The sequence below is a fragment of the Felis catus genome, chromosome D2 (genome assembly GCF_018350175.1).
Source record: "Felis catus isolate Fca126 chromosome D2, F.catus_Fca126_mat1.0, whole genome shotgun sequence".
Lineage (NCBI taxonomy): Eukaryota > Metazoa > Chordata > Mammalia > Carnivora > Felidae > Felis > Felis catus.
This window is the reverse complement of record NC_058378.1, coordinates 87,125,710-87,152,530: the sequence shown is the minus strand read 5'-3', so window position 1 is coordinate 87,152,530 and position 26,821 is coordinate 87,125,710. Positions and strand designations below refer to the sequence as shown.

General features: G+C 57.0%; 1 protein-coding gene and 1 long non-coding RNA gene across 16 annotated transcripts in view; one reads left to right on the top strand and one right to left on the bottom strand.

Moving 5' to 3' along the window:
- Positions 1-26,821, top strand: part of CFAP46 (cilia and flagella associated protein 46) — a 96,739-nt gene that overhangs the window by 58,496 nt on the left and 11,422 nt on the right. For 13 of the 15 annotated variants that reach the window (XM_045040902.1, XM_045040901.1, XM_045040905.1 and 10 more), the window contains 16 exons: positions 649-747; positions 1,457-1,589; positions 2,334-2,480; positions 4,373-4,573; positions 4,661-4,767; positions 6,011-6,187; positions 7,353-7,488; positions 15,163-15,351; positions 16,027-16,215; positions 17,195-17,329; positions 17,398-17,577; positions 17,993-18,163; positions 24,563-24,660; positions 25,100-25,176; positions 25,636-25,787; positions 26,285-26,406. In XM_045040902.1, the coding sequence (XP_044896837.1) occupies positions 649-747; positions 1,457-1,589; positions 2,334-2,480; positions 4,373-4,573; positions 4,661-4,767; positions 6,011-6,187; positions 7,353-7,488; positions 15,163-15,351; positions 16,027-16,215; positions 17,195-17,329; positions 17,398-17,577; positions 17,993-18,163; positions 24,563-24,660; positions 25,100-25,176; positions 25,636-25,787; positions 26,285-26,406 (2,313 nt within the window). The remainder of the gene's footprint in view (positions 1-648; positions 748-1,456; positions 1,590-2,333; positions 2,481-4,372; positions 4,574-4,660; positions 4,768-6,010; positions 6,188-7,352; positions 7,489-15,162; positions 15,352-16,026; positions 16,216-17,194; positions 17,330-17,397; positions 17,578-17,992; positions 18,164-24,562; positions 24,661-25,099; positions 25,177-25,635; positions 25,788-26,284; positions 26,407-26,821) is intronic. The other 2 variants (XM_045040900.1, XR_006587460.1) reach the window with 2 other exon arrangements.
- LOC123380969 lies at positions 535-16,458 on the bottom strand. The gene is made up of 3 exons (XR_006587461.1): positions 16,292-16,458; positions 1,331-1,456; positions 535-926 (listed from the first exon to the last, which is right to left on the bottom strand). It is a non-coding gene; the product is annotated as an uncharacterized LOC123380969 (long non-coding RNA).

Below are 26,821 nucleotides of genomic sequence, written 5' to 3'. Positions count from 1 at the left end.
CTATGATTTGTAAAACCAAATCAATCAATATATTTGAACATAAAATAGTAATTTTATTTTACAATTTCCACCTGGTCTTTAAGAGAAGATCATTGTTCTAAGGAAATGCACGCTGAAGTGTTAGAATAAAGGGCCAGTGTGCCTGTAGCCGACACTCAAATCATCCAGAAAAAAATATAGGGTGTTGGGGGAGGAAGAGAAAACGGTAAAGCAAATGTGGTGAAGTGTTCACACTGAAGGAATCTGGGCGAGGGGCGTATAGTAATTATGGTATTTGTGCCGCAAGCTTGACATCATTTCAAAATACAACCATTTTACACCAGAATCAAAGTGGAGCCTCTCTCCTTGAGGGGGGAGATGGTCAGAGCCCCAGCCACTGTGCCGGAGTTTTACCTCTGAAGGTGACCCTGAGACCATAAGTAGGTATTGAGTAAAATACATGAATGAGTATTAAAATTTTCTCTGCCTGAAATTTGGTAGAGTCACCTGTGTAATTTTGCTTGGGTTTAAACATTATTGAAAACCTCACTAAATTATACATTTCTTTTTCCGTTTACCAATTTTTATCAGGTCCTAGTACAGCCTGACTCTGATCCACCAGGTCCTGTGTGACCCCATTAACTCTCCTTATTGGCCCCCTGCCCCTAGACTTGCCCTAGTTTGTTCCGATTTGAAGTTGCAAGAAGCAGCGACTTACCATGAAGAGGTGGTCGGGCAAACATACCTTTGTGACATGGAGCAGGCCAGGTACGGCGCCTCCCCCGGCTGTTAGGTCTCCTGTCGGCGGGACACGCTCCCCTGTCCAGAAGGGACGATTTGGCCAACCTGGGGCTGCTCTCGGCTGAGTCCCCTCCAGCCCCAGGCCCCATCCTTCATCACAGCCGGACGGTGGGCTGTGGGGAGACCCTCGGCCTTGGAGGCTGTGCCTGGGGGGGGGTGCAGATCTGTGCCTGGTGTCAGTGCCTGGGGTGGGGGCTGTGCCTGGGGGGGTGCAGATCTGTGCCTGGGGTCAGTGCCTGGGGTGGGGGCTGTGCCTGGGGGGGTGCAGATCTGTGCCTGGGGTCAGTGCCTGGGGTGGGGGCTGTGCCTGGGGGGGTGCAGATCTGTGCCTGGCGTCAGTGCCTGGGGTGGGGGCTGTGCCTGGGGGGGGTGCAGATCTGTGCCTGGGGTCAGTGCCTGGGGTGGGGGCTGTGCCTGGGGGGGTGCAGATCTGTGCCTGGGGTCAGTGCCTGGGGTGGGGGCTGTGCCTGGGGGGGTGCAGATCTGTGCCTGGGGTCAGTGCCTGGGATGGGGGCTGTGCCTGGGGGCAGTCATGGGCATTTTCTATTACCTGTAATCTCAGTCTTCCTGTAGCTATTTTCATTTGTATTTCTTGACGACCGATGAAGTTGGACATTTTCAGGTATTTCTTGGCCATCGTATTTCTTTGGCGTATTAGTTGTGTTACTTATGTTAGCTGCAGAAAAGAAATCGCCTTGAGAAAGGAGAAAAACAAGGAACTGCTCTCCGAAGAAAGTCTGACGACGGTGCCCGAGCCCGTAACTGCGGTCCAGAAAGCAGAGACAAAGCCGCTCATAGCGAAGGATAAGGTACCCACTCTGCCCGCAGCACCGTGTTCCTGGCTGGGCAGGGACGGTGCTGAGGCTGCAGCCCCAGCCACTGGCCAGGACCTGCCGTGACTGCGTTGCGCCCAAACCCTCCTGCCGGGTTTCCCGTGTCCCCTCCCTGTGGGTCCCGGATGTCTCTGGGGAAGACGGGGCTACAGACCGCCATGGAGTGCTCCCCCCAGGGGCCTGGGCAGGACTCAGAGAAGACAGGCTGGGGGCGGCACGGAGGGCCCACCAAGAAGGGCAGTGGAGGCCCGGGCAGCTAGAGAGGGGGCCCCGGAAGTCTGACCACCAAGCAGCTCTCCCCTCCACGCAGTGGGCACACTTTGGGCGGTCTTGCCGCCGAAGTAAAGTAACCGTCCAGGCCACCATGCTCGGGACACCGCTCCATACTTGAGACTCCGTTTGTGAGCCCCCAGAGTCAACCGTTTGGGACACTTGGTAGGAACGTGCCAGGAGCCCAGGTGTCTTGCTGAATTCAGGGGCTCGGTGACCCCTCCCGTGCTGGTGCGGGTGCCGTGTGGTACAGGACAGCAGGGCCACGGAGCACGGGGCTCGGGCGGGAGCAGGGGCCACCTGGTGCCGGGCGTGCTGGACGTGAGACAGCCGGTCAGAAGACACAGGCCCCGGGAGACCGCACGCAGTGGAGACAGGGGGCCCGGCCCGGCGAAGCGGGTCCTCCTGGCGTGGAGCCGCGGGGGCACACGTGCCTGCCATGCCTTGCAGATCTTGAAGATAAACGGAGAGACCGGGACTGGGCTGGAGGGGACGTCCTTTCCCCTTCTGTGGACCCTCAAGGCGGAAGTTCTGCTGGAGGTGGATCTGTACCAGCCTGCGAGGCTGCTGCTGTCGGAGGCCTACCTGGCCTTCCAGGTGAGAGGCCGCCCTGCCCGCGGGGACGTGCGCCCTCTGCTGGGAAGCCAGCCTGCTGCATGCCATCCTGGAAGGCCCATCTTGATTTCTATCTGAGTCTCTGCCCTGCGCCTGACGTTCCTCTGGTTTCCTTGCCTTCTGTACACAGAGTTTGCTAACATCCCTGCTTCCCTTGGCTGCCGTGGGCCTGATTCCACGGCCGCTTTCTCTTGGATGGTAGGGCTCCTAGCGGGCCGTTCAGCATTGCGTTTCCTGCCGTTGTGTGTGGAGGCTGAGAGCCTGGAGGCCCGGGCTGAGCCCCCCGCCCATGAGTTCTGTCCTGTCTCCTCAGGTGTGGGCCCTGCAGGTGTCTGGGGCCTCTCCAGGGCCTCCCTGGAAGCCTGGGGTTTTCCGAGCCCCCTTGGAAAGGCTAGCACTCGGGCCTGGCTGTTCAGATCTTTGCTCGGCTCCTTAGGCCCCACTACTCCGTCCGCTGGGCTTCTTGAACCTGCTCTGTCCTCGAGCACAGATCTTTGGTCCTCCTGGTGTCCCCCATGAGTGGCCCTTCTAGTGCCTGGAGGCCCCAAGCCCAGCCTCCCGTCCCACGCTGGGCCCTTGCTTTTCTCCTGGGCTGTGTCCCCATGAGCATGGATGCCCACGTGTGCTCCCCTCCTCGGAGATCGTGGCCCTCCAACGCCTGCGGATGGGTGGTTCTACCTGCATCCGGCTCTGAGAACTGTGTCCACTGGGGAACCAGGCAAAGCTACAGAGCCAGACAGGTGGTCAGAGACAGAGAAGTCCCCGATAAAGGCACAAAACTTCAAGGCGTGGGAGGTTCAGGCAGTGGGGACAGGCGTGCGGGTCTCGGCCAGCAGGAGAGCTGTGTGCAGGCCTGGTGGCCAGATAGGCGCGTGCGGTCCAGACTCCAGGGCCAGGAGGGGTGCGAGGGGTGGGGCCCGAGAGGCCGCAGCACCCTGCTGGCCACGGCCTCTTCTGAGAGCCCCTGGGGCAGAGTCAGTCCCCAGGGCGTGGCTGGGCCACCTTTGCCGCCTCCAGATGCCACCCCGCCCCTCCTGAACCTGACACGGGTCCCACGTGCCCACGGGTCTTTCCCTCCCGGCCATCCACCGCCCTGAGCCACCCACCCCATGGCCGCGCCTCTGTGGGGCCATAGCAGTCACAGCCCGGTGACATGTCCATGGGGTGTCTGCAGGTACGGGCCCCGCTTCCGTCCACGGCAACCCGCCATCAGTCTCTTTGCCGTGGCTCCACCGGCCAGCCCCACCCCCCACACGTCCGCCTCCTGTAGGCACCTTGTCGCCCTCCCCGCCTCCAACCTGTATTTGCCGTCCAGAGCCCTGGCTCTTGGGACAGCAGGCCCCAGGCCCACCAGGCCCTCGGTCTCTTTGGGCTACGTGCCAGCTGCCCTGTCCGGGGCCACCTCGGACTGCGGCTGTTCCGGCCTGCGTCCTCCTGCCGGCTGTGGGTCAGAGGCCAACAGCACCCCCGCCCCACGCCCAGGCCACCTGCGACCATGCGCAATGGGTGGGGGATGAGACAGCCCTGGCCAACTAGGGTGCAAAATCTGCTCACCTGCCGGCCCTTGGCCAGCATCTGGACGGGGGCTCCTGGGCAGGGGGGGTGGGGGGGGGGGACACTGGAACCTGCCGCTAAGGGGAGGGGGCTTCCCAGGGCCCTTGGCACTGTTGGAACCCTGGAAGTGGTTTTAGCACAGGTACAGGCCTCAAGCCCCCCCACCCCTGTGCCCTGAGGGCAAATACGGGGCCTCCTTCAGAGGTCAGGGAGCAGCCCAGTGGACACGGTGCGGGAAGGCCTGGTGCCCGGAGCTGCTCTCTCTGTCTCTCTCTCTCCCCCCCCTCCCGACCCCCTTCCTGTCTTTCTATGTCTTTCAGGAGCTTGATGATCCTTGTGCCCAAGCAAGATGCCTGCACCTTCTAGCGCAGTTGGCGAACAAGGAAAGAAACTACGGACAAGCTAAGCAGTTGGTGCAGTGGGCGCAGCGCCTGGGGGGCAGTGAAGAGTTCTGGTACAGCTCAACCCTGACCCTGGCGGACACGCTCCTGTCCATGGAGGGCAAAGGCAGAGAAGTGGCGGTGAGGGGGCCGGGTGCGCTCGAGAGGGGCCCGTGGCCGGTCCCGGTGGCCGAGGGCCACACGCCGACGCCACGTTGCTGTCCCCAGGTCTGCCAGTTGTTTCAGAGACTGATAGACACCTTCAAGCTTCTGCAAAAAGAAAGACCGAACCGAGTGCCCGTCTTGGAGTTTATGGCCACAGACCTAGAGGCCAGGTAGTCCTTTGTAAGAAAAGCTTAATTCGCATGACGGTCGTGGCTCACTTTGTCCTTTATGCGGCATCTCAAACCTATCGCGTGCAGTGAGTCACGTGGAGAGCCCTCCGCCCACAACCCCCTACCCAGCCGACCTGCTCTGGAGCACAGCCTTCCCTGGGACCCCCTGCCTCATGCACGCGGCCCCTGGGGGAGGGAGGCCTGGGGACATCTCGGGAGCCTGACCTTCAGCCTTCGGGCTCCTGGGGGCAGTGTCTCTTTCTTTCCAAAGTGCCTTTTTCTTGGGACGGGGGTGCAGGTGGCTTGGTTTGTTCCTAAATTCTCAGGGGACGCACGCTTCTGAGCAGACGCCCCTTATGCTGAGGGGCAGGCCCAGCCCCGGTTGGGGGCTGGCTGCGGGGTCTTCTCCACCCTTCACCCTCCGTCAGTGTGGAACTGCGTCTGGGAGCAGACACCTCCCTGGGGTCTGTCCCGCTCCGTGTTCGCCTCTGTTCTGGCCGGTGGTTCTGCGCCTCCCGCCCAGGGGGCAGACGGCAGGTGCACTGGGGACAGAGCCTCCAAGAGCAGCTCTGGGTCTCCTGTGCTTACTGGTCTTGCAGACTTTCAGCCTGTTTTTGAGCCAGCTTTCTGGTAACTTCTATCCTTCTAGAAAATCGTTTCCTCCGGTTGTGTTAGTAGACGTGTTTCTGGGCTCTTCCCCTGTGACTTCGCAGAGGGTTTCTCGTAGGTCCTGCTCCTCCTCGGTGCCCTCACTCTTTTCCCAGATCAGACTCCACACCCACGGCTAACTGACCTCAACAAAGAAGCAGCTCTGGCTTTCTTGACCAGAGCAGCCGGGACTTTGTCGTGTTTTGGTTTTCTTGATTTTCTGCTTTGTCTTTGTTCAGTTCTTGGCTGTGTATTTGAGAGGCGCTGTCCTGTTCCGTTTTCACTGGTCCCGTGGGTCACCCAGCCTGTCCCCCCCACCCCCGGCAGGCGCCCCTGACGCCCCCTGGCAGCGGCCCGCAGGTCTGATGTGCAAAGACCGCCCCGTCGTGTGGGTTTCTGCCCCTGAGTCAGAGGAGAGCGGTTTTGAATTTCCAGAAGCATGTGATGGCGGGGTGCGGGCTGCTACCTTCCGACTTTATCGCGTTGTGACGGAGGCATGTGTGTGGCCCGTGCGGTCTCTGCTCTTCCGGAAGCGCTCCTCAGGTGTGCTGGTGACACTGCGGAGGCCACACGTGACGGCCCACGTCCCATACAGGTGCGTGAGCCTCCAGATCAAGGCCGCTCAGGAGTCAGCTGATGGCGAACCTCCCGGATGCTTGCTTCTGCTGAACAAAATGGACGACTGCTTGACGGAAATTGAGAAAAGGTTGATCACCTGGGGCTACAGAGACAATTGTGTGGATATAAGACTAGAGCGCGCCAAGATAAAGAGGTGAGCGGCCCTCCCGGGCCCCGGGGCTCTGCCCGGGCGGGCGTGCTGCTCCCCCTCCCCCCCCCCCCCACCGTCACTGAGCCCCTGTGACCGCGCACTGCCCCCAGGGCTGTCGAGGCCGTTCTCCCTCCGGCCCCCTCCCTGCCACTGCCCCCCCCCCCACTCCGAGTCCTGACCACAGGCCCAGCTTTCCTCCTGGGTCAAGCCCCCACCGGCCCCCGATGCCCTCCAGCAGAACCTCCTCCTGGCCCCGCCCTGTGGCCGCGGGCACCTCCGTCCAGGACAGCGGCACAGGGAGGTGTCCTTGCTCTCATCCAGTCCCCCCAGTGTCCCACCAGCTCCGTCTCTGCACACACACGGAGGTACACTCACAGCCCCACACGCCGGCCCACCCGCGCACGCAGGCACACACGCACACCCCCACAGCGTTCTCACATCGGTCACACACACGTGGGCACGTCACCCGTGATCACTCACAGGTGTTCACACACAGCCTCGCACACGTCGACCCCGCACACCCCTGCACCTGCTCACACTGGCTCTGGCCTGAGGAGCAGCCCAGGCGCTGCCCTCCAGTGGGGCTCTGTCACCCTCCCCCATGTGACCTCCCGAAGTCCCCACTGTCATCACGGGTAGGCGCTGGCCCAGAGGCAGAGGAGTGAGGCTTCAGTAAATGCCCTCCCCCTCCCACCTCTCCTCCACCCACCCCGCCCTGGCCACCCGCGTGCTTGGGGTGCACACAGGCATTTCGAAGCTCAAAACCACGTGTAAGGCACTAACAGCGGCCTTTGTGAGGGAGAAGGAGCCGGCACACAGGCTCACAGTGTGCACAGTGTGAAGGGTGGCCTTTGGCCCGTCATCACACAAGTGACACGCGGTCGTGGGAGAACTTTAAAACATGCGGAAAAGCACCAATGGGAAGATTCGGTGGTTGAATGAGCACAGTTAACGTTGTGTTGGTTCATTGGTCTGTCTGCCAGGTGTAGATTTAACTTTGACAAAAGCAGTACAGGGCGCGTACTTATTTTTGTATCTTTATGTATAAGACATCTCATCAAAGGATTTAAAGTACTAATAAAAATATAGTCACATAGAAATTGTATACTCCGCACTTCGTTAGTGCTTTGAGATTTTTGTTCTGAATCCCACTCTTGGTCTTATAAAGATTATGTGCCCAGAACGAGAAAGACCAGGAGCAGAGAACCGCGTATTACTTGGAGGCACATGACTTAGTCCAGAGAGCTGTGGCTGATGCAGAGGAGCTGTTCTGCAGCGTGCGGGCCTTACTGTCCCTGCAAGAGGTGAGTCTGTGTCCTGGGCCCCCCCCCCCGAGCCCGGAGCACCCCCGGGGCACGCACAGACGCCCCCCACTTGCCTTAAACAAGCCGCCGGCTTCCACTTCTGGGAGTGACACTGACTGGATTTGCCCTCCCCTCTGAAATAACCAAAAAGTAGACAAAAACGTGAAGCAGATGTTCAACACACTAGATGTCAGCATCCGTGCCGTCATCCTGAGCAGAGGCGGCCCCACCTCCGTCCACACTCCGGGTGGCCGAGGGGCACCCAGGGGGACAGGTACGGGGCTGGGCCCCCACTCGGGCTTGGGGCAGCGCCTGCTCCCACCAGCGGACAACCTCGTGACCCCGAGGCCAGTCGGGGATGATCCGGCCCTGGAGGAGCCCTGCCCCAGATCAGCCTGCAAAGTCATCCAAGTGTCTGCGCACTGGGGTCCCAGGGCAAAGGCAAGAGCGGGGCACAAATGTCCATCCGCCAAAAAAGCAAGATGCGCCACGACTGGCAAAGGGTGAGAAATCACCGTGCCAAAATCCCAGTCAAAACTCGCGTGCGAAAATCACCATGCCCAAGCAGGAAATACACCTCAGAACAGTCTGTGAACTGGCACAGATACCAGAGTTCAAAGGCAAGGATGTTAAAAATTACTACTGACTGCATTCCTCACGCTCCAAAGGCCGAGTGGAGATACAGGAGACATAAAGAGAGAGAGCGAACTGACAGAGGTGAAAACCACGTGTGTGGGGAGGCACGCACCGGATGGGTAGGGGAGCAGAGACTGAGAGGGTCGGAGGCGGCCGCGGACAAGAGTGGAGATCGCCAGAACACCCGTGAGTCGACGTGCCGAGAGCGCAATAATCGGAACCTTGCGAGGAGGGGAGGGCCAGGAGGGGACAGAGGCTGTTTGAGGAAATAATGGCTGAAAGCCACTAGGAGCCTACTGGAATCCAAGTATGCCAAGGGCACGTTGTGACCCAGCTGTCTCCGGCCGGCGGCTGCGAGGGCTCTTCGAGACGGGTCGGAATTGAAGGCACACGGTAAGTGCAGAGCAGCCGACTTCAGCAGAAAGAGCGCCGTCTGGAAGACGGTGACGCAGCGTCACGAAGAGCCTGGAGCGAGGGCCGCTGATCGGTCCCCAGCAAACACGTCTCTCGAGGATGAAAACGAAGTGAAGACTCCCCCGGACCTCCAAGAGCCGAGCGCGTGGCAGCAGACACGCGACGGGACCGCACGGTTGTCCTTGAGGCGGAAGGAAATCGGCCCCACGTGGAAATGTGATCTGCACAGATGAACGAAGGGCACGGCGAGTGTGAGCTACCCGGGAAAACCTGTGACGATTTTCTCTCATTTAAATCTCTCCGAAGGATAGCTGACTGTTCCGGCAAAATGATAACAGCATAGCATCAGGTCGGTAACACCCGTGAAAACAAGACGTGTGACAAGAGTAGTGTGAAGGAGTTTTGTGCTCTGAGTGGAGTGGCAAAATATACTCTAAACCCCGAAGGGATTACGAAAATCTCAGAACAAAGAGGCATGCCTAATAAGCCAAGAAGGGCTTAGGAGATCCTAAAAACCATTCACTTGTCCCTCAAGAAAGCAGAAAAAGGGGAAAGAGAATAAAGAACAGCCGGGCCGTACAGGAGACAAACAAGTCATGTCACAGTCCCGCGAACCAGAACGGCCTGGATCCCCAGTTAAATGACAGAACTCGTCAGATGGTATGAAGAAGCAAAATCCAACCATGTGCCGCCTACAGGGAAGCCACTTTACAGACACGACTAGGCCGGAAGTAAAAGGGTGGGAGACGGTACACGATGCTGACACACAGCGAAGGAAGCCGGGCGGCCCCGCCCACATCAGGCAGGCTTCGGAGGAAGAGCGTCCCGGGGACGAGCGGGTCGCTTTCACGGTGTAAGGGGAGCCGGTAACCACGGAGACGCCATGTTCTAAACTCTAAATACCTAATAGCAGATCGTCCAAAGAAACGAAGGAAAGACTTGTGACACTGCGGCGGAGAGGCCAACAAATCGGTATTAACAGAACAAGAAGACCTCAGGCAGAGAGCTAGGTTTGTGCACCACCACCGACCAGGTTGCATAGTGGGTGTTTACAATGCATCTCCCCAGCAGCAGGATCGCATTCTTTTTGTTTCGTGGGCACACGACACAGTCTCCACGATAGATCATATTCTGGATCCTAAACATAGAACAAGTCTCAATAAATATAAAGAGATTTAAATAAATAAAAAAAAAGATGGTGTACCAAGACTGCCATGGAATTAACGTAGAAATCAAAAAGCAGCATAAAAGAATAGTTTAGCCCATGGAGGCAGAAAGCTGATTCGTGGTTGCAGGGGAGGGGCTGCGAGGCCATAGAGAAGAGATGGCTGTTGAGTGGGTAAGGGGTTCCCTCTTGGAATGACAGAGACATTTTGAAAGCAGAGGAGGTGCCTCCCAAGGCTGCGAACACACGAAGCACCACCGAGCTGTGCACTCTGAAACAGTTAACTTCACGTTACATGAACTTTACCTCAATTAAAAAACAAACCCAGAAAGCTATGGGTGGAATTGCCCAGATACATGGAAAACGAGTAGCACCCACCAAAAGAACTATGAGCCAGAGAGCAAATCAAAAGGGAAAGTGTTTCTGAACCGAAGGGGGGAAAAAACGCATCAAAATTTTTAAGGCATCTCTAATGGAATGCTTAGGGGAAATTTTGTGACACTAGATGACCGTATGACAAAAGAAATAAGATCCCAAATTAATGACCTCAGGCCTCACCATAAGGAAGGAGATAAAGAACCAGCTCCCCAATGAACAGAAGAAAGGAAATCAAAGATCAGAGCAGAAATCAGTAAAATAGGAAACATTAAATTAGAAGGTAAAATCAATAAAACCACAAGTTGTTATTTGAGCAGATCAATAAATACACACACTTCTGCCTGACTGATCAGGAAGAAAAGAGAGAACGTGAATAACCAATATCAGAGAATAAGAGGTGTGACATCACCGTTGATCCCACACATATTAAAAGGATAATAAGGGGCTATCCTGAACAACTTCACGATAATGTGGAAGATTCCTTGAAAGACACAAACAACCAAAACTCACTCAAAAGGAGACAGATCACCTGAATAGCCTTCCATCTGTTAAAGAAACGGAATTTGTAGTTTCTACGAGGAGAACCTCGGACCCGGAAAGCTGTAGCGGCAAATCCCAGCGGACAGGTAACGAAAGCATAACACCAATTCTACACAAACCCTTCTGGAAAACTGAGGAGAGGGGAGCACCCTATGAGGCCAGTATTACCCTGATACCAAAACAAGACCCTCACATAGATGCCTCTCGTCACGAACATAGATGCAAACGTTCTAAACAAAAATTCAGCAAATTAAATCCAACGATATGTAACGAGGAGAAGACATCAATGTCAAGTCGGGACTATCCTGGGAATTTTTTTTAATGCTTTTGCTGTTGTTGTTGTTCTTTTTTGTTTATTTATTTAAATTCAAGTTAGTTAACATACAGTGTTGTCTTGGCTTCACGAGTAGAACCCGGTGATTCATCTCTTACGTATGATGCCCAGTGCTCATGCCAACAAGTGTCCTCCTTAATGCCCATCACCCATTTAGCCCAACCCGTCACACACCTCCCCTCCAGCAACCTTCAGTCTGTTCTCTGTATTTAAGAGTCTCTCATGGTTTGCCTCCTTCTCTGTTTTTATCTTATTTTTCCTTCCCTCCCCCTATGTTATCTGTTGCGTTTCTTAACTTCCACATATGAGTGAAATCCTATGATATTTGTCTTTCTCTGACTGACTTATTTCTCTTAGCATAATACCCTCTAGTTCCATCCACGTTGTTGCATATGGCCAGATTTCATTCTTTCTTCATCATCAAGTAGTATTCCATTACGTATATAAACCACATCTTCTTTATCCATTCATCAGTCGATGGACATTTGGGCTCTTCCATAATTTGACTGTTGTCGATGGCGCTGCTATAAACGTGTGCCCTTTGAATCAGCATGTTTGTATCCTTTGGATAAATACCTAGTAGTGCAGTTGCTGGGTTGTAGTGTAGTTCTGTTTACAGTTTCTTGAGGAACCTCCACACTGTTCTCCAGAGAAGCCTCACCAGTTTGCATTCCCACCAGCAGTGCAAGAGGGTTCCCGTTTCTCCACATCCTCACCAGCATCCAGAGTCTCCTGACTTGTTCATTTTAGCTACTCTGACCAGTGTGAGGTGTTATCTCAGTGTGGCTTTGATTTGTATTTCCCTGATGAGGAGTGATGTGGAGCATATTTTCATGTCTCTGTTGGCCACCTGGATGTCTTCTTTGGAGAAGTGTCTGTTCATGTCTTTTGCCCATTTCTTCACTGGATTACTTGTTTTTTGGGTGTTGAGTTTGATAAGTTCTTTATAGATTTTGGATACTAACCCTTTATCTAGTATGTCGTTTGCAGATATCTTTTCTCATTCTGTCAGTTGCCTTTTCGTTTTCCTGATTGTTTCCCTCGCTGTGCAGAACCTTTTTATCTTGATGAGGTCCCAATAGTTCATTTTTGCTTTTAATATTTATTTTATTTTTTAGAGAGAGAGAGAGGCAGAGAGAGAGAGAGAGAGCATGTGCGCATGAGTGGGGGAGGGGCAGAGAGAGAGGGAAAGAGAGAATCCCGAGCAGGCTCCAAGCTGTCGGCGCTGAGCCCAACACAGGCTCAAACTCATGAACCACGAGATCATGATCTAAGCCGAGAGTCGTATGTCCAACTGACTGAGCCACCCGGGAATTGTGTAACATTCAAAATCAATCAATTTGGCTCGCCATATTTTTTTAAAATTAAAGTAAAAACATACGATCACCTCAGTAGATGTGGAAAAGCATGTGACAAAACCCAACACTCATTCCTGATTGAACAAAAATACTCTCAGCAAACTATTAATAGAAGGAAAACTCCTCAAGCTGATAGAGGGCATCTGTGGGACCCCCACCACACCTGGGTGGAAGTCCAGGGCTAGGACAGCGCTATGTACTCTCACCCCCTTCCTCCTGAGTTGTATTTGAGTTGTAGCCCACTCAGCAGGTGAGAGAAGGAAATTCAAAGTGCCCTGTTGGGAAGGAAGAAATACAGCAGCCTTTGTTTTCAGACAGCATAATCACGTGTATGGAAAACCTCATGCAGTCTACAAAAATGATAATAATAATAAAGCTACTGGGACTACCAAGCAGTTGCACCAAGGCTTCAGGACGCAAGGACAAGATGCAAGGATTAATTTTATATTTCTGTATACTCCCAACAATTTACCAGATATTAAAAATTCAAAAACAAGGGCACCTGGGTGGCTCAGTCAGTCGAGCATCCAGCTTTGGCTCAGACCGTGGTCTCGCAGTTCGTGGGTTCGAACCCCACATCAGGCTTTGCGTGGACAGCATGGAGCCTGCTTGGGATTCTCTGTCCCTCTCTCTCTGCACCTCCCTCATCCATGCTCTCTCTCTCTCTCTCTCAAAAAGAAACATTAAAAAAATTTTTTTAAATAAAAAAATTCAAAACAATACCATTTGACAGAATGAAAATGAAATTTGATAAAAAAGTGGAAACGCCTACCCTGAGAACTGTAACACATTGCTGAGAAAGTGAAGGAGGCCCAAACAGATGGCGGGATATACCACGTTCATGAGCCAGAAGACTTGATATTGCTAAGATCTCAATTCTCCCTAAATTTTCTGTAGTTCCGACCAAGAAGCTGCAGACTTTTTTTACAGAAATTGACAAAATTATTTTAAAATTCATATAGAATTGCAAAAGACATAACATAGCAAACACAACTTTAAAAAACAAAAACTAGGGGCACCTGGGTGGCCCAGTCGGTTAAGCATCCAACTTCGGCTCAGGTCATGATCTCACGGTTTGTGAGTTCGAGCCCCACATTGGGCTCTGTGCTGACAGCTCAGAGCCTGGAACCTGCTCTGGATTCTGTCTCCCTTTCTCTCTGCCCCTGCCCTGCTCACACTCTGTCTCTGTCTCTCTCAAAAATAAATAAACATTTAAAAAAGTTAAAAAGAAAAACTAAGTTGGAGATCTAACACTATCTGATTTTAAGACTTATTATAAAGTGACAAGAACCAAAGCAGTGTGGTTTTAATGTAAAAGTAAGACATGAGATCAATGGAACATAACAGAGAATCCAGAAATAGACACACTTTACAGACACAAAATTGATTTTCAACAAAAGAGCAAAGGCAATTCAGTGAAGAAAGGCTACTCTTCAAAACAGTAGGCTGGGGGTGCCTGGATGGCTCAGTTGGTTCGGCCAGCGACTTCAGCTCAGGTCATGATCCCATAGTTTGTGGGCTCGAGCCCCGCATTGGGCTCTGTGCTGACAGCTCAGAGCCTGGAGCCTGCTTCAGATTCCATGTCCCCCTCCCTTTCTGCCCCTCCCCCCGCTCATACTCTGTCTCTCTCCGTCTCTCAGAAATAAATAAATGTTAACGAAAATTTTTAAAAATAAAATAACTAAATAAAACATTGGTGCTGGAGCCACTGGAAATGCACACCCAAAACACAGATGGAAGGACTGAGCTCAGAGCAGATCATAGACTTACAGGTAAGAGCTGAAACTACAAAGCGTCTAGAGGAAGACACCTTCGGGACCTTGGGTTCAGCAAAGATTTCTCACCTACGGCAACAAAAGCATGATCCATGAAGGAATAAATTGATAAATTGGAGTCTGCTCTTCAAAAGACACTATTCAGGGAATGAAAAGGGAAGGCACGGACTGGGAGAAAATATTTGTGAACCATAGGACTGACAAGATTTGATCCAGAATATAAAACACTCTTGGGGCGCCTGGTGGCTCAGTCAGTGAAGCGACTGCTCCGGCTCAGGTCACGATCTCGAGGTTCGTGGGCTCGAGCCCCGTGTCGGGCTCTGTGCTGACAGCTCGGAGCCTGGAGCCTGCTTCGGGTTCTATGTGCCACCCCCCCCGCCCCTCCCACGATCCACTCTGTGTCTCTCTCTCGAAAATAAAGAAGCATTAAAAATTTCTTTTTAATTTAAAACACTCCTGAAACTTAATAATAAGAAACAACCCAATAAAAAGAGGGCAGTTGAGCAGACACCTCCAAGGGGAACGTGTGGATGGTGGACGATGACCACCAGTGAACCAGCGAGACGCTGACGGTCACGGAAAACCACAGCACGCTGTGACAATGGCTACAATTGGGAAGACTGAGCATACTGATCGTCAGCGAGGACGGGGAGGGACAGACCTCCGGCCGCTCGGCTGGGGGCGTAGCACAGACCACGCTTTGGCAGTTAGACACAGGCCACCGTGTGAGCCGGCCCCGAGTGTGAGTGGATAAACGCCCTGTGGCGGGTTCTCCCCGTCAGTTAACGGGCACGAATGCGTGCAGCGATGTGGATGGGCCTGAAATAATTATGCAAGGGAACAGCGCCGGAGAGAGCACATGCCGTCAGCCCACGGGCACGAAACCCTAGAAAACGCAAACCGGCTCAGAGTGCTGGAGTGTGGCTGGTGGCCGCCAGGAGGGAGGGACTGAGGGACACGGGCGTTGTTTGGCTGTGGAGACGGCCCGTGACGTCTCATCGGAGCTGATGGAAGCACGGGGCGTGGGGGGTCGCGGGGCCTGCCCGCGCCCTGACTGTGTCTCTGCGCACCCAGGTACAGAACGTCAACACGCCTCTGAGGAGGAGGCTGGCGCACCTCCGACTCCACCTGGCGGAAGTGTCTCTGGACCTGCTGGAGCTCATCTGGGCGGAGGCCCTGGCCCGCCAGTTTGAGCAGAGCCCCGTGGAGAAGCTGCTGCTCAGCTACCTGCAGAGCGTCAGTGACCACACCTCCGTCGGCCTGGTAACCGTCCCGAGACCAAGGGGCCTCCCCCGCGTGCGGGTCTGCGGGAGCCGTGCTGTGATGGCAGGGCCACCCGGGGGCGGCTGGCGGGACGGAGCCCTGGGCCTGGCGGGCCTGGGGGTCTTGCCGAAGAAAGCCCCCCCGCGTCTGACGGTCGGTGGGGGGGTCTGCTGGCGGACTGTGCACGAAGCACTGTCCTCCCCAGGGCGTGCGTGTGCTTTGCCTAAGCACGTCGGCATGCTAAAGAGCTCCTCAAAGCTGAATTCGTGTTGTTAAAGAGCAGTCGAATTTGCAAAATACCTGAAGGAAACATATTCTGCCATCTTTAGACACTTTCCTAGATTTCATGTAGTATGAGTCAAATTAATTTGACGTAACTATGGAGACGTGGAAGATAGCCCTGAAACTGAACTTGAGGCAAACTAAATTATTTGTTGGTGAGCCCCACCTCCGGGTTCTGCAGCCAGGCTTCCGTGACCTCCCGACGCCTCAGCCCCGGAGACCCCCCCCCCCCAGATGCAAAAGGGAGCGTTTCTCAGAGTGCTCGGATGTTGTCCCTCCCGGGGGCCTGAGACCAGGGACTCCAGGGGCGCGACCCGGGGGCGCGGGGGCGGGAGGGGGCCGCGCCTCCCAGGGCCGGGCGAAAGTAACCGCAGGCGCTTTGTGCTCCCGAAGAAATGGTTCACCCTGAAGCGGACTCTGGCCCACGTGGTGCTGGCGCAGCTGGGGGCCCTGCACTCGCCGCGCACCGGCTTCGAGGAGCTCCGCGCCCGGCAGCTGGGCCTGGCGGGGAGGGCCCTGCGCCTGCTGGCCGTGCAGGCGGACCCCGTGCGCCCCACCGTCTACTGGGAAGAGGGCCTCTCGGTACGCGCTCCTGCCCTCAGCACCCCCCGCAGACCCCCACCCGCACGCGAGAACAAACCGTGTATCTAAGACTCACCTCCTCTCAGTAAGAACCGGGATGTCAAACAGGCCTCGAATTGTCCCTGGTTGAGAAGGTGGTGTGGCCTGGGGCGCCTGGGTGACTCAGCCGGTTAAGCCTCTGACTCTCGATTTCTGCTCGGGTCATGATCTCACGGTCTGTGAATACGAGCCGTGTCAGGCGCCAGGCCGACGGCGCGCAGCCTGCTTGGGATTCTCTGGCTCCCTCTCTCTGCCCCTCCCCACCCCTCAAAATAAATAAATAAACATTGAAAAAAAAAAGGAGGGTGGTGTGGCCTGAGCGAGGGAGAAAAAGGCAAGAAGTGGTCTGTCCGGTGTGACCAGCCGGCGGGAGAGAAACACAGACTGCTGGGGACAGACTGGAGGGGGGGGGGGGGGCAAACACACAGGTGGTCCAAGGGCAGGACGTCCCCGGCAGCGGCCCGTGGTTCCTGGTGTCTCCCGCACCTCAGCAGGGACTCACCAGGGAGTCCAGGGTGCGCCCTGGTGCGCCAGGGTGCGCCCAAGTGCGGGTGCAAAACCCCCGCTCACGTGCAGCAGGGGACCTGAGCCCCCTTCCTCCCTCCCACCACCCACACTGCCTCGTGGAGCCGACACAAGGGCTTGTGGCCCCGCACTGGCCGCGTCGTGCACGCAGGCCCACACCCTTCTCTAGGGCCCCCTGCCAGGATGCCCCGCAGGCCGGGTGCCCCTGGGGAGCACCCCACCCCCGAAGGGACCCTGCTGACGCTGCTGCAGGGCTCCAGGCCACCGTCCTAAGTGCCTCGTACACACCCCTTCTTCCATCTGGAAGGCACCTGCCCAAAGGCGAAGGCAGGCTCATCCCCACAGACCCTGCTCTTCTAGGAAGACCCCCAGCCCCAAGCGGCTGAGCTGGCCGACAGGGGCGCCTTCTCCATAGGCAGGTGCTGAGCTGAGCGGCCATAAGCCTCTGGAGACCATTCTGGAGGACGAGGCCGGCGAGGATGGCTGCAGGGACCCGGGACCCCCCAGGGCCGCCTCCCAGGAGCATGGCAGAAAGGGCTGGGATCTGCAGGTACGGCCCCTCCCACGCGCCCCGCGACGCCCTGCCCGCAGCCCCGGCCTGAGCCTGTGTCCCTGCAGAGAAAGATGAAGCTGGCCCAGCGGTACCTGGCCCAGGCGTCCGAGGTGCTGCTGCAGTGCGTGCGGGTGGCCCTGGGCGGCTGCCTCCTGGACATCGCGGCGGCCGCCAGCCTGGAGATGGTGGAGTGCAGCGGCACCCTGGACCCTGTGGCCACCTGCCAGTTCCTGGCGCTGTCTCAGGTGTGGCTCTGTGCCCCTTCCTCCGGGCCCTTCTTGGCCACCTGGGGAGAGAGCGGCCCCGGAGCACCCGGCGCTCCCTCCCGCCGGCGCCCGGCCGGTCTCTGCCTTGAGAGCGGTGCTCAGCCGGAAGAGGGCGCTTCCGGCCACCGGAAGCAGTAGGGAAGGCCGCCCCCCGACCCAGGTTCCCCGAGCCGCAGCCCCTGTTACCGACATCCCCGTTGGCCCAGCAGGCCTCGTGCTCTTGAGGCTCAGAGCAAAGGGGTGGGCGGGTGCCGGGAGCGCGGTGGCGGAGGGCCAGGAGCAGCACGGCCTCCCAAGAAGCCGGTAGCAGGAGCGGCCGTGGTCCACCCTCGCGCGTGGGCGCCACCGGCCCAGGGCAGGGCTCAGGCCCCTGGGCCCTTCCTGTCTGGTTCAGAGCTGCTCGGCCTCAGAGATGATGCGGGACGTGCTGTTCACGGCCACGGACGACACCAGCAGCTCACAGCTGGCGGCCCTGCTGCGGCTGGAGCACCAGCTGAAGCGGAACGGGAGGACGTCCACCAACTTGTTCGCGAGCGTGAGGCAGAGGCTGGCGGTCGTTTCCAAGGTGAGCGAGCCCCCCGAGCCGGCCCCGTTCTCACAGCTGTGCTGCGTCGCTCTGCTGTGGCCAGCGTGACTGGGGAGGATTCGGGCCGGGTCCAAATCCTGGCTCCCCTGCTGTCACCGCGCGGTTCTGGGGTGCCACTCACCCTCTGTGACCTCCTGGTCCTCGAGGGCCTCGTGGGGATGAGGGCCCGCCGCCTCGGTGACCCTACATCCCAGGCCCGCGGCAGAGGGCGGGAGCGACAGGACCCCCGAGGGTCCTCCTTCAGCCGCCGTGGAACGCTGCAGTCACCACACCTCCTCGTGCTGGGACGAGCAACTCTGAAGAGGGGTATTTGAAGGAGCGGGACTCGGTGAAAACCTAGCAAGTCGGGAAGCAGCCTGGAGCCCCCTGGCTGCTCCCGCTCCCCTCCTTCCCTGTTGCTTCTGTGCACCTGTGTGGGTCTCACCTCGTCCGCTCCCTCCACGGCTTCCTGTCTCCCTCCGTCCCCTGTCTTGCTTGCGGTGAGGCGTCCTGTGCTCCATGGGAAGTTGAGGGGCGCCCCTGGTCTCTTCCCACCAGATGCCAGTAGCTCCCCCTCCAGTCGTGACACCCCGAGCTGTCCCCAGAACCGCCCCCTGCTGAGAGCCAGGGCCTTAGCCCCCGTGCTGGAAAGCCTCCCCCCTCCTGAGGAGCACTGCAGGCCCCAGGAGGTGCAGGGACCGCAGGCCGTTCCCCACAGCCCAGCTGCCCACCTTTGGAGGACACGTCCGTGTGTGTCACTGTGGCTGGGGTGACGGTGACCCAGCGCTAACTTCAGAGGAAACCTGAGGGACCATGTGCATCAGTGCACGTGCAGGGCTGAGGACAGAGCCAGACGCAGGGGGCGCAGGAGCTCGGTCCAAGACGAGACCCAGTCCGAGGTGGGATGAGGTCCAAAGTGGAACAGGGTCCATGGTGGGACGGGGTCTGAGGCGGGTCGGGGTCCATGCGGATCAAGTTCGAAGACAGGACGGGGTCCATGGTGGGACGGGGTCCGAGGCGGGACGAGGTTCGAGGAGGGATGGGGTCCATGGTGGGGCAAGTTCAAAGACAGGATGGGGTCCATGGTGGGACGGGGTCCAAGACAGGACAGGGTCTGAGGCGGGATGGAGTCAAAGACAGGATGGGGTCCATGGGGACAGGGTCTGAGGCGGGACGGGGTCCGTGGCAGGATGGGGTCCGAGGCGGCCATCTCTGTCGCGGGTATTGTGTCAACTCCTCCTCCTCCTCCTCTTCCTCCTCCTCCTGTTTCGACGATCCTTGTGGGAGACCTGCACTGACTCTGGTCACAGACTCGGGGGTCGGCTGCACCTGGGGGTGGGGCGCAGAGCACAGCCAGGCTACCGCAGCGGCCACAGCAGGCGCCAGGTCGGTGGCACCAAACGTTGTCTTTAAAGGCCCAGCTGTGGACACACTGAGAGTAGGCTGAGCTCCAGCTCCCGAGAGGGGACTCTGTCCCCGTCTGTCCCCGCATCACTGCCGGCCCTCTGGGACATGTGGCAGGCTCCTGACGACACGCCTGGGGACAGCGGCTGCATTCTGGGCCATGGGGAGTTTGCCTGAAAGCTCGTGGAAGGTGATGAACTCCATCGTGGTCTCGTGGCGCCTGGGAAACGAGGGCCGTCCGGGGAGGAGGTGGCCTCCGGGACCCCGGTCCCCGTGAGATACCCCCCACGTGGGGCCTCTTCAGAGAGCAGGAGCACAGCGCAGGGAACACGGACCGGCAGAAGGCAGTCAACCGGAGAGGAGAGGAATCGAAAAGACAGAACCAGGGATGAGCGCCATGGGAGGAACTCTCAGTAGGCCAAGCGCACTCCTAACCGGAGTCTCCGAAGCCGGGAGAGGGAAATGCGGCCCCAAGGCGATACTGACATGACCCGATGGCTCGCATTTCCCCAAGCTCACGAGGCCACAGGCTCGGGACCGCCAGCAACCTTGCACGGGACAAACACAGGAAGCCGCCCCACGTCCATCCACGTGGAACTGCTAGTGCCCAGGACGGAGGCCCCGAGGGCAGCGGGACCAGAGCCACAGGCCCCTGAACACAGGCCAGAGGAGACCACGGCCCGCCGAAGTGCAGTGGAGACACGCTCAGATGCACAGCAACCCAGGCAGTTTGCAGGTATCCTGCAAGAAAAGAAACAAGGAGGTGTCGGACAGGAAAAGTAAGTCCCCAGAAACACGAGAGAACCAAGAATACTCCAAAGGCAAACGTTTAGTGATAGGAAATAAAATTTGACTGCGTAAGACAGTAATTCTAACATCTTGTGGAGCTGAAATTCTTTTGTGGAATTAATAGGCAAGACAGTAAAACAAAGAGCAGGAAGGATTAGATGGATTAGACGATGCCGAGGGTCTGTCACTCCTCGGGAAAGGTAAAGTTACATCTTTATTAGACTCTAATGAGCCAAAGGTGAATGTCTTAGTTCCCAGGGTAACCACTAAAGTAATGTGTGACTAAGTTAATAAAAAGGAAAAAATCAAATAATAGTATTTTATTATCCCAAAGACAGGCAGAAAGAGCGGGGGAGGTGAGGGAATATAAAAGCATGTGGTCCCAGTGGGGAAAAGGCAGAGCAAAGTAGACAGAAACCCAACGGGTTTGTGGTCGTAGTAAGTATAACAAGCCGAAGACCAAGGCTGTCAGAGTGGATGAAAAGAAAAGCAAAGTCCAATTACGTGCTGCGTAAAAGGGGTACGTTTTACACACAAGGACCCGGAAATATTGAGCGGAAAAGATGAGAGAGAGCATCTAAATCATGAAGTTACTACTGACACGAAAGCCGGGTGACCCGGAATCAGTCAACAGGGAATCACAATCCTAAACCTTCACATACGATGATGGAGATTCAAATACCCAAAGCAGAGGGGATAGGAATAGAGGAGCCCCGGACAGGCCCACGTCTGGCGGGAGGACCCGCGGCCACGTGGACGGCTGGACGGAGCGTGTACCAGAAGGGACCAGAGCCGGGCCGTGGCAAACCTGAACACGCCAACAGAGCGAGATCCTCCCATTTGTTTTCCAACCACAGTGAGATTGAATTAGATGTAATAGCTGAAAGAGACCGTTGCTTTGAGAGCATCATCATCGGTTAGTCAAAGAAGGAATCACGATGAAATTTAGAAAGTGTTTTAAACCGAGTTAGAGAATGAAAACACTGCATATCAAAAGCTGTGAGACTTGTCTAAAGCAGGGCTTAGGGGAAAAATACAGCCTTGACTAGAGGGAGAAGAATCTTAAAAACGGTAACTAAGATTTTGATTTCTAGAGGCTGGAACAAAAACACCTAAGAAAAATAGAAAATAAAAAGTAAGAAATACAGCGACAGAAATAGCGAAATTCGAAAACAAACATACAATAGAGGAAACCAACGCTGATAAAAGGGCTCCAAAGAGAAGATTGATAAAGTTGATGAGCATTTAGGAAGACCCAATAAAGAAAACAAAAAAAGGAAAAACAAAACAGTAAGATTCCAACATCAGTACCAGAAAGACATCATAGAGACCCTTTGGACATTACAAGGCTCATAAGGGAATATTCTCTTTAATTTTACTCCAGTTAACTTGACGATTGGGATGGAATAGACAAATTTCTCAAAAAATACAACGTCCAAGCTGACAGGACAGAAAATGTGAATAATTTATTAGCTGTTAAAGAAATTGAATCCTTTATTAAAAACATCCCCACGAAGAAAATCCCAGACCCAGTTGGCTTCACCAGTAAATTCTGCCAAACGGTGAAGGTACAGATAACCTCCCCAACGCTTCTAGAGAATAGGAATACTTCCTCTTTCTTTTAAGGTCTGCTAAGTCTCCATACTGGAAACCTAGTGGTGGCGCTACAAGGAAGGAAAATCTCTCTCATCGGCAGACACGAGACATTGGCCAGCCAGATCTTGGTCGTGCGTCAGCGTCAGATGGCCACGTTCCCCGTGGCTTCATATTAAAAACATCAACGTAATTCACCATATTGACAGAACTTGATAAAGGCCGTCCTTTAAACCCCGAGCAAACCTCAGCCTATCTGCTGAAGGGTTGAAAGATTTTCTCCAGCCAGGAGTGTTGGCGCCCCGGAGGCCGTGAGCGCTTCTGTCCCGCCTCGTCCAGTGAGGCCAGAGGTGAAAGGAGGGGGTGAAGGAACAACAGTCAGCACAGAGGCCGGGAGCCCAGCCCGATGCGCCCATTTCGCAGGTCGTTAGAGAAGCGTCAGCTGCACTCCGCGTGCCAGGTGCACACAAGCAGAAAAGGAGAATGCCTGAGTGACACTGTCTTCAGTGGCAGCAAAACAATCAGTACCTGGGGGAAATCGGACACGAGATGCCCCTGGCCTCTCCCCTGAGAACTGCAAACCTCCTGAGAGAAATCCGAGAAGATGTGCACAGAGGAGGTGGGCCGTGTGTGGGCCGGAGGCTCCATGCCGTTCCGACGACCGTCCGCTCTCTGTGGACAAAGGGACAGGTGTGTGTGCTTTCCTCCTTGGGCTGACTCTGGCTGTGTTCCCCCGAGTTCGTAGTCAGTGTCGCTTTCTAAGAAAGTGGCCCGTGGTTGATGATGAGCCAAAACCACTTGACAGGTGATCCCGCACCCGCCCTCTGTGGAGCTCATTCCCACGTACCTGACCTGTCACCGGGCGGACAGGAGTCTCCGGGAATGGCTCCCAGAGAGAGGGGTGCCCAGCACCGACGTGTCCTGATTCTCCTGGGCGGCCTTGTGAGCCTAAATGCCAAGTCACCCCAGGAAGACGTCCTATGGGCCATGAATCTGCAGTTGCCACAGAAGCCTCATCAGACTCCCAGCAGGCGTTTACCTTTTTAAGAACTGACGATCCAGTTCTAAAATTTGTGCAGAAATGCCCACTTGCTATACAAAGTATCAGGACCTTGTTATTGACGCGATCAGCGTGTTATCGACACATAGAGAATATATACACATACAGAGACAATGACCAGCGGCACAGAAGAAAAGTCTGGAAACAGACCCATCCACATAACGTCCAACATATGTCAAGGGTGACCCCGAGGGGCGACGGGCACCGTGGTACAGATCCCGGTGACGGGACCGAGGAGGGCACCCGTCGCGATGAGCCCTGGGTGCTGCGTGGAAGTGGCGAATCACCACATTGTACACCCGAAACTAGCATAGCAGCACATGCTGTACTTCAGTACAAACTTAAACACAAGCAAGCCCGAGAAAAGGCCCCCGAGCTCACATCCCGTGGTACTGGGGATGTGCTCCCGTCAGTGAGAAAAAGACACTCCCACAGGAAAGAATGACAAGAGTGGGATTTCACAAAAGATACCCAAATGGTCGATAGACATTTTTAATGGCCCCCCAGCTTCATTAGTTATTAGCGGAATGCAAAGAGGCCTGCATTCAGATGCTGCCAGACCCCCAGAGGCGCTAAAATGGATCAGGGTCAGCAGGACCCGGGTCACACGGGTGGGGTGGGCCTGCATCCACGCAGCAGCCCCTCTGGCGTCGGGGTCTGTGCTCAGCTGCACCTGTGTCCCTGGCCTGCACCCCCGTGGAATGCCCCCGCGTGGTCCCCAGGGAGCACATGCCCAGGGCCCGACCCGCAGCTTCCCAGGTGGCCCAAGCGGGACTGCCACTGCCACTGCCGGGAGAGGACAGAGGCTGGTGGCGGGCTCACTCCGCTCTCCAAGAAGCCAGTCTGGTCCCCAGCAGGGGGTACTCCACACCAGCCGCCCTGGCTCCACCTCTGGGCGGGTGGGTGTGGCTGGGTCATGCTTCTGCTTTGTGCCTGCTCCGCCTGTAGGCTGGGACGTGAATGCAGACACCGGTCGGTGCTCGGATGTGAGTGCAGACGCCCGTCGGTGCTCGCCAAGCCGAGGCTGGTTTCAGTAGCAAGTGGGGACCCGTGCTTGTGGGCCGGTTCCTCGGGACGGCTGCGGAGCGGGATGCGCCTCGGAGCCGGGGAGGGTGAGGGGGTGGGCTCGGGGCGGGGTGCGCGCCTCAGCCAGATGCGCCTCGGAGCAGGTGCCCTGGAAGCAGGGTGCGCGGAGGGCAGGGGCACGCGTGTGACCACGCCTGTGGCGTTCAGGGGACCGGGCGGAGGAACAGAGGGAAGGCACTAGGCTGCTGGTGGATCTTCCGTTTGTTACTTGTTTGGGTTCTTAGGCCTGCATGTGTAGGGCAGGTCAAGTTTGCGACAGAGGCCAAGAGGGTGCAAGCTGGGTGGATCCCAGTGAAGGCCGCGTGCGCCCTCTGCCCCCTTGTGGCGGCCGTGAGTCCTGCAGGGGTCGCGCCCCAGGCCGGCCTCGGCAGACCCCAGCCAGAGGCCTGGCACAAAGCGTCTGAGCACAGCTCAGGGACTGTGCCAGCATCCGGCGTGGTCCGTTGATTCCTGTCTGTCACACGCAGGCTTGGCAAAATCTCTGGGTCACTGAGCAGCATTTTAACCACCTGAATGAAATGCCACCTACCTTTCGGATTCTCTTTCTGCAGCATGGGCGGGACAGGTAAGGCCTTCTTGTCCCTGTTCTGGGGACGTTGGCCACCCTGTTAAGAAGTCTAGCGGAGCAGCGTGGACACGGCACTGTTACTGGGGGCGGGGGGCGGGGAGGTTGTCACCATGCAGGGCACGTTATGGGTGCACCGAAGGCCCTGGCTGGACAGACACAGGCCAGTAGGTGCTCCAGGCTGAGAGGGGGTGGGTGCGGCATCCCACCAGGCTGGCATGACAGGGGGACACGATGCCCGTGCACCTGCCGAGCAGAGAGAAGTCAGACAGCTCACGGCGACGACTGTGCCCAGATGGGTCTGTTTCAATTCTGCGTCTTGACTTGGCCAACACGTTCGTGGGGAGGGGGCCCCGCCAGGGTGTGTGTGGTCCGCTGAATGGGCTCCCCGAGGGCCCCACGAGCTGGGCTCTGACCCTGCCCCGTGTCCTGGCAACAGGACCCATCTGTATGGCGCTGCCTACGAGAGACCCAGGTCCGTCTCTGCAGCCAAAGGGAAGATGCTCCAAGCGGGCGGTGAGTTCCACTGCAGGAGGCGCTCCTCAAACACGGTCCTCAGCAGGGGGGCAGGTGGACCTGCCTTTCTCCACCGGGGGGGGGGCCTGAAGGGGGGGAGGCTTGCTGGGTGGGGGTCGTCGAGCCTGTGAGAGACGGGAACTCAGGCAGAGACGTGTGTTTCCCAGGGCCGGACCCCAGCCTCAGCTGCCCTCAGGGCTGGTGATGCTCAAAGTCCCTGGGTGGCCCTCACTCGGCTCCACAATCTCTTCTCCCAGGCGTCACTACTTCCCCCTTTCTTCCTTACACCTCAGGCACATAATTCCACTTCCTGTTTCAGGCTGTAGACTGGGGGACACCCGCCTGAGCCCCCACTCTGACAGCCACCATGAGTGCCCGTGTGTATCGACTCGCAGTGTTCACGCACAGCCCCCGCTCTGTCTGTCCTCGGCCCCTCAGACTATGGGGGGGGGGGGACAGCGGCGGCGTCGGTCTCCACAGGCTTCTGCAAGGTGGCACGGGTGGCCGTGAACCCAGCCACCTTCTCCTGCCTACTGGCCGATGCCCAGCAGTTCCGGGAGCTGACCCAGGTGGAGGTGACCAATGAGGACATGGCCCTGAACTCAAGCACGGTGAGGCCCCGAGCCCAGCTGCCTGGGCTGCTCCGTCACGCGGGTGGGACCAGGACCCCGGCCCGGCTGCAGTGAGGTGAAGGAGGGGTGCTGGGTGAGCGGCACCGGTCATCCGGACCCCAGGCGTTGCCGGACGCCCAGGTCGGGGTCCCGGCAGGACGGCCGATGCTTTTCGACTCCTTGAGCGAGTCTGGTGCAGCTGCCTCCATGATGTGAGCAGAGGAACCAGTGGGGCTGGGGCGCCAGGGCGGGCCCCAGAGGAGCGGGCGGCTGGGACCGGCAAGGAGTCTGGGGTCCGGTGGAGCCCGGTGCCTGGGGCGGGCCGGTGGGGTGCAAGGAGCCTGCTGTGCAGCTGAGCCGCGCCCCTGGCCGCCAAGCTTTTTTCTGGAAGGGCGGGTCCTGCAGCGTCTTCCTCACTCTGTGCACTAACTGGGCTGGGATTTTATGAGGCCCCCTGAGACGCTTCTGATCACAGCCTGATGTTTGGGCTGAGGCAGGAATTGGAAAATGCGCCTCCTGAGAGGGAAGGGCACTCTCTGCGGAAGTTTGGGGAAGTCCTGGCGTCCATGGAGGGGTACCTGAGGCCGCTGTTTCCAGTGCTCGGCAGCCCTGAGGCCAGGTACCTGTCGCGGGCTGACTGCGGAAGTGTTTGCTGTCTGAGCAGCTCCCGGCACGAGGGTGGAGGCCACGGGGTGGGGGGGTGGGGGGGGACAGGGCGGTGCTAGCTAGATGTCGTGGTCCGGGTGGGGGCGGGTTTTGAGCACAAAGTCCAGGACTCTCCTCGGGACAGGGAAGGGAATCACCATCTCTCTGTCCCCAGATGTGATGCCCGAAGGTGCTGGGGGCGGTCAGGAATAGGGGGCTGGGGCCAGGTTGGCCAGGGCGGGGGCTCAGCCTGCAAGCCAGCTCTGACCCCAGCCTCCCCAAAGCCCAGCATGAGCTGAGTGGCCGGCGGTGGGCTGGGTGGGCGTCATTCCCACAGGGAGGTTCAGGTCTCTGCTGTGAAGTTGATGAGCTTTGCTCTGCCCTAAATC